General features: G+C 38.7%; 2 protein-coding genes across 7 annotated transcripts; both read right to left on the bottom strand.

Moving 5' to 3' along the window:
- Positions 1-1,203: 1,203 nt before the first annotated feature.
- LOC103706014 (BTB/POZ and TAZ domain-containing protein 3) lies at positions 1,204-9,738 on the bottom strand. 6 transcript variants are annotated; one of them, XM_008789946.3, is made up of 8 exons: positions 9,493-9,709; positions 9,318-9,377; positions 9,090-9,218; positions 6,431-6,791; positions 5,300-5,430; positions 2,844-3,150; positions 1,824-2,137; positions 1,204-1,694 (listed from the first exon to the last, which is right to left on the bottom strand). In XM_008789946.3, exons 4-8 carry the CDS (start codon positions 6,770-6,772, stop codon positions 1,565-1,567), a joined length of 1,224 nt encoding a protein of 407 aa, XP_008788168.2. In that variant the 5' UTR covers positions 6,773-6,791; positions 9,090-9,218; positions 9,318-9,377; positions 9,493-9,709; the 3' UTR covers positions 1,204-1,564. The 6 variants fall into 6 exon arrangements, 5 of the variants coding, with proteins under 5 accessions (XP_008788168.2, XP_008788167.2, XP_008788170.2 ...); XM_008789945.3 differs by having other exon boundaries at positions 6,431-6,796; positions 9,493-9,708; XR_603894.3 differs by having other exon boundaries at positions 1,824-2,177; positions 6,431-6,796; positions 9,090-9,377; positions 9,493-9,714.
- A 2,618-nt stretch (positions 9,739-12,356) lies between these two features.
- Positions 12,357-15,139, bottom strand: LOC103706016 (UDP-glycosyltransferase 74F2-like). Its single transcript, XM_039134524.1, has 2 exons — positions 14,416-15,139; positions 12,357-13,283 (listed from the first exon to the last, which is right to left on the bottom strand). The coding sequence occupies exons 1-2, from the start codon at positions 15,061-15,063 to the stop codon at positions 12,534-12,536; spliced, it is 1,398 nt and encodes a 465-aa protein (XP_038990452.1). The 5' UTR covers positions 15,064-15,139; the 3' UTR covers positions 12,357-12,533.
- Positions 15,140-15,346: the final 207 nt, after the last annotated feature.

The raw sequence follows: 15,346 nt of genomic DNA, 5'->3' as shown, positions 1-15,346 counted from the left end.
AATTTTCTAGATAGCTAGTAATAATGCATAGATTGTGAGTTTTGGTTGCCCGTGAGAATTTTAACAATGTCTAACTAATGAGAACTAATAATATTTAGAAGATTTTTTACTATCAAATTATCCCAAACTCTAATCGAACCTTAAAATAGGAGAAATTACATCATATACTATGTGGTTGTGTACCATGCCTTTCACCGTACCTCCTTCTATGGGCTAATCAGCAAAACAAGTGCATGATGAATGAAGCCTACAGGAAGAAGATGCACTGGCTAGAATGATGCACGATGATATTGGTGAATAAAGTGTACAATATAACTTTATCTAAAATAGGAAGATGAAAGTCGGGTCTTTCAATCCATTTATGTTTGTCAGATTTGAAGGAAAAAAGAAAATGTCAACTTAATTTGACCCAAGCCAATTGTGCACTAAGGCTTGCTCCGATTATCATCTCTCTCTTAGCAACCAAAGGTTCAAATTGCCATCCTAAAAAGTCAAGACTTGGACAGTTAATAGAACAAGTGGCGGTTCTTCCTCCCATTCTCTCAAAAGAAGCTGATCCAATCTAACAAATAGCTAGACTTGGTTTGATTTATATATTGAATCTATACGAATTGGATCTAATCAAACAAATCCTCTATCCAACCTGCATCATTTGCCATGGCATAAGCCCGCCTCATCTGCAATAATCCCGTTGAAGACCGCTCTTCTCAAAGCAATCAATGTGTGGCAGGGGACCAAGCCTAAGTGGGAGTTCGGTGGTCCTGGCCGTTCCATGCCACTCCCATAACTTCCACACAAATATTTTTGTTGATCTGAAACACCAGTCGAAATATTTTTGCTTATTTAGACTGAATGCTAAAAATCTAAAAATATGAAACCAGATGATAAATATGAGCCAATTGTAGAAACTGAAAATGCAGAGTAGCAGAATCTCGTTACCTCATTTTTGCTCACCAGTGGTGGAGCTGCCTTGCCAAGGAAAATGAACATTTTTATCAAGAAAGACTTCGATAAGGATGGACAAAACAACCTATAGGTTCGAGCCACGCCGCCATCGATTTGAAGCCAGCATGACGGCGATTCATAACTATGCTCTTGATAAACCTAATCTGTGTTCTTCCAACTCAATTCTCAAGTAACAAAATCCATGCCCAGTTCTTTTCACCAGTAGAATTAATAACACCACAATACATCCAAAGGACATGAGTTTATATTAATTATAGGAAAAGGCACAGAATGCACAGTGATACAAAATTTTGTTCAATTCCACCACTGCACTATTTTTACAATCACCAGACCACAAAATCCAGGCATGATCACCCCAGGGAAAAGATGGATAAAATGACATATAATAAGCTAGCACTGAAATTTTAAGTTACTGTATAGCTACTTCTGATATAATTTCTTTACATATGGCGGCACCATGTCAATAGTGCAACAAGCTTTGGCAACCTAATATGAGTGCATGCAATGCTTATTTTAATACAGATAAGTGGACGGTACTTGTAGCACTTATTCTTGTAGACATACTTCTGATCCTCCCCCTGTTGCTTGCAGTAAAGTTTTATGTTACCAAGGGTCTCCGGGCGGAGATGGAGCTGATGGTGCCTTCCGCTGCCATCACTTTGCTCACCAACAGCTTCCATTTCAGTTCTTCCTTCTTGCTTAGGTGCCGCATCTTATCCTTGAAATGACTGCAAGAGTGGAAGGTGAAGTCTTCATAATCACAGGCAGAAAGCATTGAACTCGCAGCAAGAAGCATCTAGTTGATGCCAATTTGTTATTCTGCATTTGCCATCAAAGCAAGCTAATGAGTGACAAACCTGCACAAGGGGACCTTGCAAGAGTCTGTTTCATAACACATGCAGGAATGGAGCTCAAGAAGCTGCCACATCCGTTTGCAATGTGCACAACCACCTGGAACACGAGTCTTGCAGCCTGAGAAATGGCGGACCAGCAACTCCAGCCCCTTGCAAGCTGAGAAGTTGCATGCGGCTTGGTTGTCTTTGAGCATCTTGTCACGGGGACCAATGGTCCGACACCCATCTCTGCATATGTGCAAAAGAGCCTCCATTGCTTCAAACAGCTGCATGTACACCTTTCTTTCTTCCATCTTTTTTGCCCTCTCCTGCTTTTTCTGCATCAGTGCCAAGACTGATGTCGATCAGGTCCAATGACTACATGCACAACAAATAAAAATTAGAACAAGGTATAAGGGATAGGCGATGTAATTTATTGCCTCTTATTATCTGTTCGTCGCTGCAGATACGCAAATTTAGGATTTTCCCTATCAATCATTACCTCTCACAGAATATAATTAGTTCTAAATATCCGGGAGCAAAAAGGAAGGGACCAATTTAGGTAGTCTGAGGGTTTGAATTGTATTGGCTTCTTTTTCTTCAAAAAAAGAAAAAAAAAAAAGAAAGGAAGGAAGGAAGAAAGAAGAGGAGAAAAAAAGTAAAAGATAGTTACTCAGAAAATTAAAAGATAGTTTATTCAGAAAAGACAGAACAGTAAATAAGTATGGACGCATGTATTGAACAAGCATGTTATATTACCCTCACTGTTTAATTTATGTAGAAGATCTCAAGTTTCAAACCGTTCTCTGCAGCAAATTTACAAGGATTGGGTGCCTACAGTTCTGCATTGCGGTAAGTACCAAATCAACAAAGGGTGTTTCTAGTCACATGTTCCAGTAGGAAACATAATTATGGTTTGCAACAGAAAATAAAAATCGGTGCCACTGCAAATTTCGCATAACAATATCTGAAAAATAAGCAAACATTAGATAAATACCTGTAATAGAACCTTGCAAGTTGTAACACGAGAAGAACTGAACTTACAGAATCTGCCTCCACTAGAGTCTCGAGAAGCTCCTGCTCGAGATGGGGGTTTGCTTGCTTCATTACTTTCCACCCTTCTGACACTGAGACGGCCTTGAACTCTTTAATGATCAAAGAAGTACATAAAAAGGAAAGGCGTGGTGCATCACATTCTCTGGCTAACTGAAGCACATCAACCACATTCTCCTTGGTCAGCAATGTCGTTTCCAGTTCTTTGATACAAGCCCTTTTCAGTGAAGGGACTGAAAATGTGTGTGACATGACAAGCAAGTGAAGAACGAATTTCTTCATTGCATCCAATTCATAGCTGCATTGGAAATTGAAAGAAAGATCAATACACCTTTAACTATATAACTTTTTATAAACTCTTACCCAGCAAATCACCCAATTGAGTCCTTATGCACTGCTGAGTAGTGTCTAATACCAATTCAATAAGATCAGGTCTTTATCACCATAACAAGTTTCACAACCATAACAAAATAAATAAGTCCATTGTCCAGGCCTCGAATGGATGTAGCTTGATAAATATCTTTAGCGAAAGAATCCCAGATAAGAAGTTTCTGAGATTTGAACGTGCCGGCGACTAAGTTGGTAAGTCACTACTCTCTAGGCATTGGCTACTAGTGGCCCTAGTTCAAGTCTAGTCCACACTCTAATAAACTCAGGTGGGCTCAGTGTCAGCCCCTCCTATGAGTAGAGAAGTCTATTAGCTTTTTTTTTTTTTTTGGTAAACTAGATAGATCATGCCGTCCTAGTATGGATACATCCAAAAAAGTCAAAAAAGAGGTAGTCGCGAAGGGGGAGAGGTGAAGTTTCATAGCCATTACAACTCCAGGCACCAGAGTGTTGTGCAACAAACAATGCAACCCAATCAACAGCCCCATTCACCTCGTGATATATATGGGTGACCTGGGTAGCCACACATTCCCTCAACAGGTTGCGGATGTCCTACAGCAACGGGTGCTTGTCGCCAGACCTGGCATGGCCCTGGATCCATCCAATCACCGTCGCCTTCCAAGTGATTCTAGTCCACCCTCAAAGTGAGCCGCATGTAGGTAATGCCTTCCAAAGCGGCTCTGAGTTCAGCTTCAGGAACGAAGGTGTCATAAAGCCGACAACCTCCAGCAGTGACCAATCTGGAATCAGCATCTCTGATCACAAAACCAGCCCCTCCCATCCTCCCATCATCAGACACACTTTAGTCAAAATTTATCTTGAGAAAGTTTGGGGGTGGAGCCTCCTAGGCGACGAATATTATTCGAGGTGCTTCAAAAACTGTGAGAAGCCCAGATATGCCTCGCAGCCTCAGGTCCTCCAAGAAGCCGCTCAGCTAAGAACTAATCAGCATGGACAGTTCTGACGTCGCCTCTCAAAAATTCTGGAGTTCCTGTCCACCCATATATAATAAGCAGTGTAAGCAAACCTGACACCCCCACTGTCAGTGGAGGTTCTCATCAAATGAACCTTTCAAATACTCAAGGAAAGCTGCCACCGGGCTCAAGGATCGTAGGAAGCACTAGTCAAAACTAGCCTGCTGCCACATCTGAACTACTCTCGGGCAATGGAAAAGGACATGCCCGATAGGCTCCATCATATCTGGACACGCATCACAATAGGGGCGGAGTCCCACTCTCCGTCAAGACTACTAGCTTTAATAATGGAATATATTCCAATGGAACAAAACATGGATTGCGGAATTGGAAGCTCAGATTTAAACCTTCCAACCCCTGCATCTCTGTGGACTATTAGGCATACCACAAGATGCCACATCAACAATTTCTAGGCAAGATTGTCTAAATGAATTTTAGAGCATAATACACAACATGTTGGTCAGCGTTCTCCATGTATTAATGCCATGTTACCGATTTCTTCAAGTCAAATCAACTAATGCAACTTCATATCCAAAACTCTAGCTTCATGCACATGTTAATTGAACAATTCTCAGAAAAACCAATTCTCATGTGAATGAATTCTTTGGCAGGGATGCAAACATATTTAGCAAGTCTTTCATTGTCCATTAAATTTTACTAACAAAGGACACCAGTAATGCACATGGATAAGAGGAGGAAAAAGAGGAAAGATGTAGACCTGAGCACAGGTTTTTCTTATTAAATTTTCAGAAAGTCTAAGTTACTAAATGTGGAGCAAAGGTGGTGATCTTTTGAAATAGAAAATCTATAAGAATTGTGGCATTGGCACTCTAAAAGTCAGGCTACATTAGGGCGATGCAGCGTCAGTCATCAAGGCTTCTCTCATTAAGATAGTAGAGATAGTGCTTCTACAGAGTCAAATCAGCTTTTCCATGTCCAATGTTCAGATTTTTGGATGCACGAATTAAATTTACAAAATGCCTTCCACACACCCATGGCACCAGTGAATTTTAAACCATTAACCTTATTGATAACATTAAAATTCCCAAGAAACTGCAGCAAAGAAAGGAGGAAATGAAGGCATACCATGACGAGTAAAGAAATCGGATAAATGCACGGGCAGCTTCTGAAGGCACACCAGGAATTTTAATACATCGAAAACCCCCTTTTACTCTTGCTAGTTCTAACATGCTTCTCAGCACTGGAGATGTAATACCCTGTTCAGAGATATGCCAAATTTTATTCTTCAGTGAAAAATCAGTTGATAGATGTTGGGCTTCAAGACTAAAGAAAATTTAAGTGCACTAGGTAAATCCAAGGATTAATCAAGCCTTTATAAGATTTTTTTTTTTCAAAAATGGATAGAAAAGGGAAAAAAGAATAAATGGTGTTCACTTATCTTCAGCTCATTTTAGCATATACAATCTTGGAGGAATGCTGGAGATACCTAGAATCCAACCCGGAAAAAAAAAAACTAAAACAAAAAAACTAAAAGAAAGGGACTAACATAAATTCAGCAAATTAGCTTATGATTTCACTTCTCCTGCACAATGTCATAGCCTCTTTAAGTGGGTTTCTATATTGGAAATCTTCACAGATATCTAGAGCACTGGGCAGAAACTAGTAAAAGTCCAATTAACAGGAAAGAACAGACAAACTTCAAGAATATTGAAGACAATATTTTGATTAGTCCTTAATCATGAGATAGCGCACCTGTTAAATTTCAATATTTAAAAGCATTTGATAGATGCCATGGATGCATGACAGAAAACATATGCATATCTTTATATTTTGAAATATCTGCTACTAATTACAAGTTTACTGGCAATTTCCTTGTTTCACCTATACTGAGGTAATTTATAACATCAGATCAATCATTAACCTATTTGGAACATGTAAGTTGCACTACCTTAGAGATCTCCAGTAGAAACATTATAGACCTCATGGCAAGAAAGACTTCTTTAGAAGGCTACATTGGTTTGTAGCCTACAAAATTATGTGGATATTTTTTTTATTCAAAACTAATATCAAAGACAACATAGGACTTTGTTAGAAAGGATTGGCCATTCCAAGACATTGTATGGCCATATATCAGCTCCAATAAAATTCCTAATTATTCCATTTCCTACAATCATGTGGTGCACAGTGCACATTGTGATATCAAGAAGTAGGGCACACCATGCACATGACTGATGTAAAGGATTGCGACGTACTTACAAGAACACTTGAATGTGCCAGAATTATGCCCTTATCATCTGTAAGAACATGGACATCAGCTTCATATCCTTCATAAAAAAGTCTGTCCCATGCATGCTTCGTTTCATCAGGAATAATACTGTAACCCTGTAGCTTTTTGTATAATTTGTTTCTGCTATAAGATGCTCCTGGGAGTGGAGGTGGTTTGGGAATGTTACTACAATGGGATTGAGAAGATGTGCAAGCATCCGACACAGATAAAAGTTCAGCAGAAATGCTTCCGTCTAGATGCAGGTTGAAGGGACCATCATACGATAGGAAATTTGAAAAAAGTTGTGGAGAATCCAGCTCCAGGCATGCCATCAACTACTTTTTCTCAAATCTTCGCTGCAATGAAACACAGAACTGATATTATTATTTTTCCATAAATAACAGCATCCCTTTCTGGTTTCAGAGTGCTTAAGATAGATCTTCTCAGAAAAAAGCTGACATACAAGTTTCTGAATCAGACAAAAAACAAAGTATCTGCATTAATGATATGATTTCCTTCAATTTTATCAAATCTTGAGTGATGGCAAAACATTTCAAGAGAACGCCTTTATTATCTGTGTGTTTAGAAATTTCACTCTTTTTATAATGTAAAAAGATTTTCTCCACTTGAATCTAATATCTCGCTTTTAGAAAATTATGTGAAATTTTATGACATATATTTGATAAAGATAATAAAAATAATTTGCTTGCATTCAAATGCCTGGTGCAGATAGTCAATACTCTAAGAAATGAATACCAGATGAGACCAAACAAAATCCAATGAAGAAAGTGAAGAATTATATAGACACACCTAAATTTATATTTTAAAGACCCAGCTTTAGTAAGGAACAAATGGCAAAATAACATCCATGCATCTGACCCCAAGTTGAGCTGTTTTTGTTTTTCTTAATTACCATCAAATTCATCAGTTCACTTGCAAAAAGTGCCAGAGTGAATGATTGTTATACATCCATTTTCCTTTACTTATATGAATATACAACAAAACAACCATTTTCCACATCCTAGAGGAAGGGGATAGCTCGTACTAAAACCTTCTACTAGAGGTTAAGTATTTAATAAGATACTAAAGGCTTCTACTTTAGGCAACAGTTATTGAGATTTATTGTTGGAGTAAAGGGCAGGGTCATTGGGCAGTATTACTTTGTATTCAGATATAAGATTCCATATACATATTGTTTCTAAAGTGATACATTCCTCCTCAGCTTGACTGTATGGGTAGCCCTATAATGAGTGGACCATGTATAGTCTGTAGCTTGTTCCTTTTCCTTGCTTACTTTCTCTTTTCATGCCGATGTAATAGCACAAGATCTTTATATTTCTTCGCACTACTTGAATTGTCTAGGTTGATCGGTTCAGTTTGTTTGGTTTCTAATATTGTAATGTATTCATGTAGATTGAGTGCTACACAAATTTGCTACTACATGCTGATGTTTTTGTATATAAATTTTCTTTTGAGATGTTTTTCATAGAAAAAAAAAAAACAAAACTGCTGTTCATAAACCTTAGATCTTTTAAATGAAAAAACCATCAATTATAAACCTTTTTATTGTTGGTAGACTTAAAAATCAGTTGTGGGACTAGGGTGCATTAACTTCCATAAATAAAATTCCATGCTCTTTTGCAGAATAAATCAATATGACTTATTTCTTACGTTTGCTGCTAAAAATGAGAATTTAAAAGAAGAAATTTCCTGAGAGAAAAACTATGTTCTTAGATATTATGAGTTTCCAAGTCCAGATATTGAAGTGTTATCTTTTCCTTTGTTTGTTATTAGATAAACAATATACTTTTTAGACCATACAATAACTTTTGGAGGAAATTTTGAAAAAAAAAGAAATTTGAAATAGATATTATTTTATGAGAAAAAGTACAAGGCAAAATAATGGCTATTATTTGTGTTATAAAGGTCCATTGTAACAGGAAATAATGAAAAAAAATGGCTGCTATATTTTTCCGTATTATTTATTTTAATAATGTAATGGAGTTGGCCGAGACTCTTATAATGGCCATTATAACAGTTATAATGCCGTTATTTAAAACTACGACTCTAGCCCAAGAATTGTTGCCTCAAATAACATCTCCATCTCTCCATAAGTAGCTTGTTACTTGTCGTTTGTCCTGAACATGATAGGCCGTACCGGCTTGAATCGGACAGTATGGGGCGTACCGTACCAATTCGGTACCCGTACTCAGTATAGGTGGCGTACCAATATCCGGTATGCCAAAAAATTCTATATCATACCGTACCGACATTATGCTAATGTGACATCAGTACGAGATCCAGTGTCGAGACAGCGAAGCTTGGTCTTGAAAATATCTATGGCACTACCAAAACAACCCTTTCCTGGGTTTCATAAATCTTATATATTGTGAAAAAAAAATGTAAACACGCCTTATTTATGCTAAGGTGGCTTTCATATCCGATACCTACCATACATATGCATTTTTGTAAGGAAAAAAAAATCCAAACATGCGCACAAGTTTGTAATTCTTTCAAACCCTACATACATTAATATAAGCTACCAGAAATCAGAATCGACCATAATATACTTAAAAAAACCTACAGGCATTTAAATATAATAAGAATTCAGCCAAGATCTTTCTATCCACATCTATCAAAATTAAGTACCGAGCCGCCGTATCACCGTATGATGCCACTCTGTTACTATATCAGTACACCCAATGCAGGGGCCGGTTCCTTCATACTGGTACAGTACGGTATGTCCCCTGCCCTCCGGTTCAGCACGGTATGGTGTACCTGAATCAAAATCACTAGACCTGGATGATCACAAGATCATATACATGACCGTATCATCTCAGAGCTCTCTCAAAAATTAAAATTGAACAATATATGCACCAAATAGCAGCCTATTCATCGAAAGTAAAAGCAACTTTTGTCTCCATGATCAATCAAATCCTGCAACAATAAGCTTCAGTTCTTAGACATCTATTTCATAACAAGCAGACAATTCAACACTCTAACATCTAAATTCGTATCAAAACTTCGAGTTTTCCCATCAAAACGGACGTACCTCGACCCTATGCGAGAATATTTAGATGCATCGAAACCGTGGCTCCATTCTTTTCCTTGCCAGAGCTCGTTCCCGTAGAAGATTCGATTAACAGGAAAGGAAGATGCAAGATAAAAAGAAGAGGAGAGAAAAAAGAAACAAAGAACTAAAGAGAGACAGAGAGAGCAGGGATGCAGGGGAGCCCCGGCTTCCGTTCTTTCCCAAAAAGAGAGCGGTGGAGAAAACGGCAGCAGAACAAAAACGGGTGGCCGAGTGGGAACCAGCCGACCTTCACGTGTCCTAAGGAGCGGACGAACCAATGGGTGAGCGACACGCAAGGAGTTAGCCATGGCACGGGTGGTCGGCGGGAACAGGGATCTGCGAGAAAAGGACGCAAGCGGGGTTTGGGCCCACTGCATCCTACCCATACGTGTGGGCCTCCAATGGAACCAAGGCCCGCAATAGAATTTTTTTTTCTTTTTTTTTAAAAAAAATAATGCTAGTGCAATTTCCTTGTCTAGTCTTGAAGGGAAATGTAATAGTTGCATGCTACACCTATGGTGCAGCCACAATCCCTGGCCAAACATTGTGATTCCGTTGTTAGTCGAGCACTAAATTTGACGCATCCAACATTGTTGTGTAAATTATTGGACTCTAGCATTCCCGTTGCTTGCTTAAGTTAAATATTTAATAATTAGAATCGTGCTTAGGTGCTAAATACCTAATATATAGTGTGCTAATCCTAGGCGTATTTTTTATTTTTTTTTGTATATGGATGTGTTTTGTTTACTAAAATCATATAACCTCTATGTTTAGAGCGTTGCAGCTCTAAGTTTGGAAATCATACGATAAAGAGACATGCCCTCAAGTTGAGTTGCTCGTCTAGGCCAGAAGGGTTTTATGTAACAAATCATCATTCTTCAATGGAAAGACTTTGCTAATTTGCGAAATTTTGTAAGAAATTAAAGTTTGGATATAAATGTGTGATTTGTATACCATCTAGGGACACTTGGAGAGAGAGACATTAAAGGAGTGCAACTATTATAAAAAAGGATGAGCAGGGCTACCAAGGTACATGTCCTACACTAATACTTGTCCTACTCAATCACTAGTTGTTCCTCACTGCATGGAGGCTGGTGATTGGTGTAATCCTAAACAGAGAGGATCTAAACTCAATAGATAACATGGTTAATGGGGTGGGCTGATCATGCTCAGAATATCCTCCACCTTGATTCCAAGGCACATTTAACTTTCAAATTTCTATGGGACACTTCCCAAGTGGAAAGATCAGAAAAAGAGAAAAAAGAAAACATCTAGAATGAACAACATCCCAAATAGACAAAATAGTTACCCAGCAAAAAAATATTTGACACATGCATCAGAAACCTTTATACCTTAGTTACTGTTGGTGGAGGTGATAAAACGAAGTAGTCAATTTGATTGTAAGTAGCTCAAATACTTGAAGATGTTGCTCAACTGATGTGTTCTTCTTTGTCTTTCTTTTTTTTTGCGGAGGTTTCATAAATCAGTCGGAAAGGTGGAACTAGTGAGATTTTTGAGTCATACTTCTCCTCCCAGAAAAAACATGTTTCCTGAATTATGATTTCAAGGTTTCTGGCCTTGGCAGTATAGAATGAAACTTTCTGTGCATGGCTGTTGGCTGCCAAAACCATTAAGAAAAGACACAATATATGGTACTAGACCTTAGCTTTGCCTTAGTTAACAAGTGCAGTAGCTTGAGAAGCGGATTTCGCTATGTTTATTTTATGGCTCTCATACAGTTGAGTGATTCTTTGCATGCAAAGGTCATCCCCCAACTATATCTTTTAATCAGACTCGGATCCCTACTAATTCTTCCTTAGAAAGAATGATTCAGGAAGATATAACTTCGATAGGTGAGTTGCGTCTAACTGGTTGGACAATGTAAAGTGGTGGTTCTCCACATTTTTAGAGCCTATGGAATGTATTGTATTTAGAGCTTATAATTTATGATCCGACCCATCAATCTAACTTATGAACAATCCACTTCAACTAGGTTTGGATTTGACATAAACGGATTTAAGTTGTAAATAGGTCAACCCATCTAAACCTATTTATTAAATAGGTTAGATTTAGATTTAAACTTTTGACCCGTTTAATCCATTTTGACCCGTTTAATAATTGAATTGGGTTATAACCCGACCCGTTTAATTGTTTAAAATCTGTTTAACCTATTTGGAACCTATTTAATCTATTTCTAACCTATTTAACCTAACTCGCTTAATCTGTTTAACCTATTTAAAAACATTTAACCTATTTAAAATCCGTCTAACCCATTTAATCTGTTTAATAAATAGGTTATGTAGGTCGGATCAGATTATCTATTTATAAATAGGCCAGATTCAGATTTGAAATTTTGAATTGTTTAATAAACAAGGTGAATTTGGGTTGATGAATTTTTAATCCGACTTATATCCAACCCAACCCGTATATAACCTGATCTGACACGATTGCCACCCCTAATTATATTCTTAGGCTCCAAAATGTGGAGGGGTTTATGGTGCAACCCAAGAAAAATCTTGAATGATGGCATCTTACGTTGGCAAAGAGTATCAAATCTTCTCCTTGTTTAGATAGATTTTTCTCATCATGCTAAGCATGGATGGTGGTACATCCGCAGCATGGAGTAGCAGAATTAGCACTATTTAGTGTCCATTTTTCAACCAAACGCAGAGTCACAGACGGTTCCATCGAACAAGCTGAGGATGTGACAAGAACAAGGCAACAACAGTCAACAGGTTGATGTTCGCCTGTTCTAGAATAAACAACCTACGCTTATTCTTGCCCTTTTTATTTTTTTATCATCTGGTTCCAACATAATTGCAATAGCATCATTCAAGATTGAATGGAGTTAAACCCCTTCGCGATTTTAGAATCGCAAGCAATAACAGTGAAGGGAAGTCAACTGACTTCATTATAGACTAGTAAACACAGAGCATTGTAAAACCTTTTTCTTCATGACAGGCAGCTTCCAACAAGTTATTTTCATCAAACAAAAAATAAAAAAAAGCTTCCAAAATTTTTCATGAAGCTGAAGTTATGCTCTTCAGATCCTTCTTAGTTGCTAGTCTAGCTACAAAATCATTGATGTTCTTGTTAGAAGGTCCATCTTCCATCAATGCCTTCATAGCCAGTTCCCTCCACTTCCTTGCACTCCCATTGATTTCTATTGCCTTCTCTCCTTCCATCACCATTTTTATGCATCTTTCTATCTCATCCCTCCTCACAATCCCATTCTCATCTACTCCTGCTCGCACTCCTACTCTCCAAATATCCTTCACACATTTGGCATTCGTCGGTTGGTCCGTCCACAGCGGCACCGCAACCATCGGCACTCCGAGGCTTATCGCCTCCAAGGTTGAATTCCACCCGCAATGCGTCACGAAACATCCAATTGCCTTATGGGCTAATACCTCTGGTTGTGGGCACCATGGCACCACCAATCCTTTCTCCTTTGTCTCTTCCATAAATTTCATTGGAATCTTATCCTTCTCCCTTGTTCGCACTACCAACAAAAAGTAGTGACTGCTCTTGCCTAACCCCCATGCCAATTCCTCCATTTGCTCTGGCCCTACTTTTGAAATGCTTCCAAAGGATACGTACACAACCGAGTGAGGTTCTCTTTTGTCAAGCCAGTTCATGACAGCACCATCTGCCTTCCATAGATCAACACCATAGTTTTTGTCTCCATCCAAGTGTGCATTTATGTATATGGATGGGACCATTGGCCCAATCGCTTTCATTGGCATATAATTTGCCATCCAATTGATCGCCTGAAAACAATTTTTGCATTGTAGGAACTTTATGAAAAGATATAATCTCAATGCAGCAAACCATATAGACACATGCTCGGAAGCCTTTCTTTGCTGAAACAGCTAGTAAATATACATGTTTCATCAAAACAAAGCTAGTAAATATGCATGCTTTCCCTATTATTTGAATCAGTTGATCTAATGAAAGAGAAAAAGAGTTACCGAATGTTGAGTTTTTATTTTCTAAGAAATTTTCACATACTGCTTTGCTCAAAATATAGATAGATAGATAGATAGATAGAGAGAGAGAGAGAGAGAGAGAGAGAGAGAGAGAGAGAGAGAGAGAGAGAGAGAGATTTCTTCTACATTTTCTGTTAAATTTTTGATAAAAAGTTAACGATTCACCACCTCCCTCTTAATCCTTTTGTAATCAATTTCTCCTTTGTATCTTTTCTATATCCCGCTCCTCTAAGGAGAGAGCTGTATTCCCGTTCATTGATGTCTCAATGAAATCTTTCTTTTCAACATATACATACATATATATGTATGAGTGTGTGTGTGTGTCTAACGACTCAAAATCATGATGAACGCTCCCTTTCTTTTCTCTTAATTAGCTTCTAGTATTTTATATATTAACTATTTTTTTCCTCCGTACTTAACCTAAGGTTGGATCTAGTGTAAAATCTTCACTTGTTTGTGCTTTTGCACAAAATTTAACAAAGTAATTTATGGCCTCAGCAAGACTATAAAAAGTTACGTAAATAGTTAAAGGAAAATCATAGGCTTTGAGTAGAATTTCCAAGTCCACTTTCCCCCTTCGCCCGCCCTATTCTTTACCAGCTTCCTCGTTTTTCTTTTCTTTTTCAGCAACAAATGCCTCCCGCAAAATAAGATCATATTCATGTAAAAGTTGAGATGTAAGAATAATGATTTGGACTCCAAAACCTCCAAGGAATCCTAGATTTGAGTGCGTTAAGCGTGATCAAATATATATTATCAACCAAGTAAAATCGAGTCTACCTCATATGAATATTCACAAAATATGATCCCATACCTCAAGAAAGACCCAAAACCCGGCTATGAATCCATAACCATGTTATAAACTAAAATTTTGGCAAAATATATGGATCTTTCATGGGCATACAGCACCCACCTCATTCTCCAGCTCCTGGAAAGTGTTGCAAAGGACCCAGTCGGCAGTCTCCATGTTGGAGAACTGGTTCACCAGTAGTTTCAAGTGAGTTGGACTGTACCCGGGGACCGAAACAAAAGATGGCAGATCGGAATCTCCGAGCTCCGGCAACCCCGTCAGCTGAAATGTAGAGCCCACCGGCGGCACCGCCAGCGATCCACGGTACGCATGGTAGTAGACGGCGTCGACGATGCACGGCTGAGTCAAGAATGCAGCTCCGAGCACGCCGAGATCTCTGGCGACGTCCAATGGCCAAGGAAGGATCGCATCATACACGATGCAGCTCACCGGATGGCCTGAGGCTTTCATCCTCTCAATCAGCTCAGCTAAGGTCCGGGAGCCCACAGACTGGAGCCGTTGGAGGATGGCTTCTATGGTGTCCTTTTCCCTCGCGTGTTCGTCGTCGTAGCCATCGGAGATGGTCTCGATACCGACCGAGCCGACTTCTCCGTGCATGGACTTGGTTATGCCGACGGTGAGCACAAGGGTGGTCTTAAGGCCCCGGTGGGATAAGAGCTTCGCAAATTGGAGCATTGGGTTGATGTGGCCTTGCCGAGGGTAGGGTAGCACAAGAACATGAGGCTTGCATGCCATCTTTTCTCTCTTCATTTCATCCCTCACAACTCTTATCTTCTAAAGCAAGCCTTCATGTATATATAGTATGGAAAATATGATCAATATTATATATAGGTGCAGAGGAGCTATATATATATATATGTGTGTGTGTGTGTGTGTGTCTGTGTGTATGTGTGTGTAAACTTGTGAGACTTAATTGGGCATCCTACAAAACAATGACCGCACAAAGGTTGACATGCCTAAATGCATGCAAAAGATATGGTTTGAATGGCTCAAGATGATATGTATCATATGATTCCAGCCAGAAAATAATTGA

This window comes from Phoenix dactylifera, chromosome 1 (assembly GCF_009389715.1).
Source record: "Phoenix dactylifera cultivar Barhee BC4 chromosome 1, palm_55x_up_171113_PBpolish2nd_filt_p, whole genome shotgun sequence".
In the NCBI taxonomy this organism is placed as follows: domain Eukaryota; kingdom Viridiplantae; phylum Streptophyta; class Magnoliopsida; order Arecales; family Arecaceae; genus Phoenix; species Phoenix dactylifera.
This window is presented reverse-complemented; position numbering and strand designations above follow the sequence as displayed.

Excerpts from the sequence above, each read along its gene's own strand:
- LOC103706014 (XM_008789947.3), bottom strand. The coding sequence starts at position 6,772 with ATGGCATGCCTGGAGCTGGATTCTCCACAACTTTTTTCAAATTTCCTA. Across the intron at positions 5,431-6,430 it reads TGGCACATTCAAGTGTTCTT|GGTATTACATCTCCAGTGCT; the intron begins GTAAGTACGTCG and ends ATCTCTGAACAG. Across the intron at positions 2,138-2,843 it reads CTCTAGTGGAGGCAGATTCT|AAAAAGCAGGAGAGGGCAAA; the intron begins GTAAGTTCAGTT and ends GCACTGATGCAG.
- LOC103706016 (XM_039134524.1), bottom strand. The coding sequence starts at position 15,063 with ATGAAGAGAGAAAAGATGGCATGCAAGCCTCATGTTCTTGTGCTACCC. Across the intron at positions 13,284-14,415 it reads TCCAGGAGCTGGAGAATGAG|GCGATCAATTGGATGGCAAA; the intron begins GTGGGTGCTGTA and ends AATTGTTTTCAG.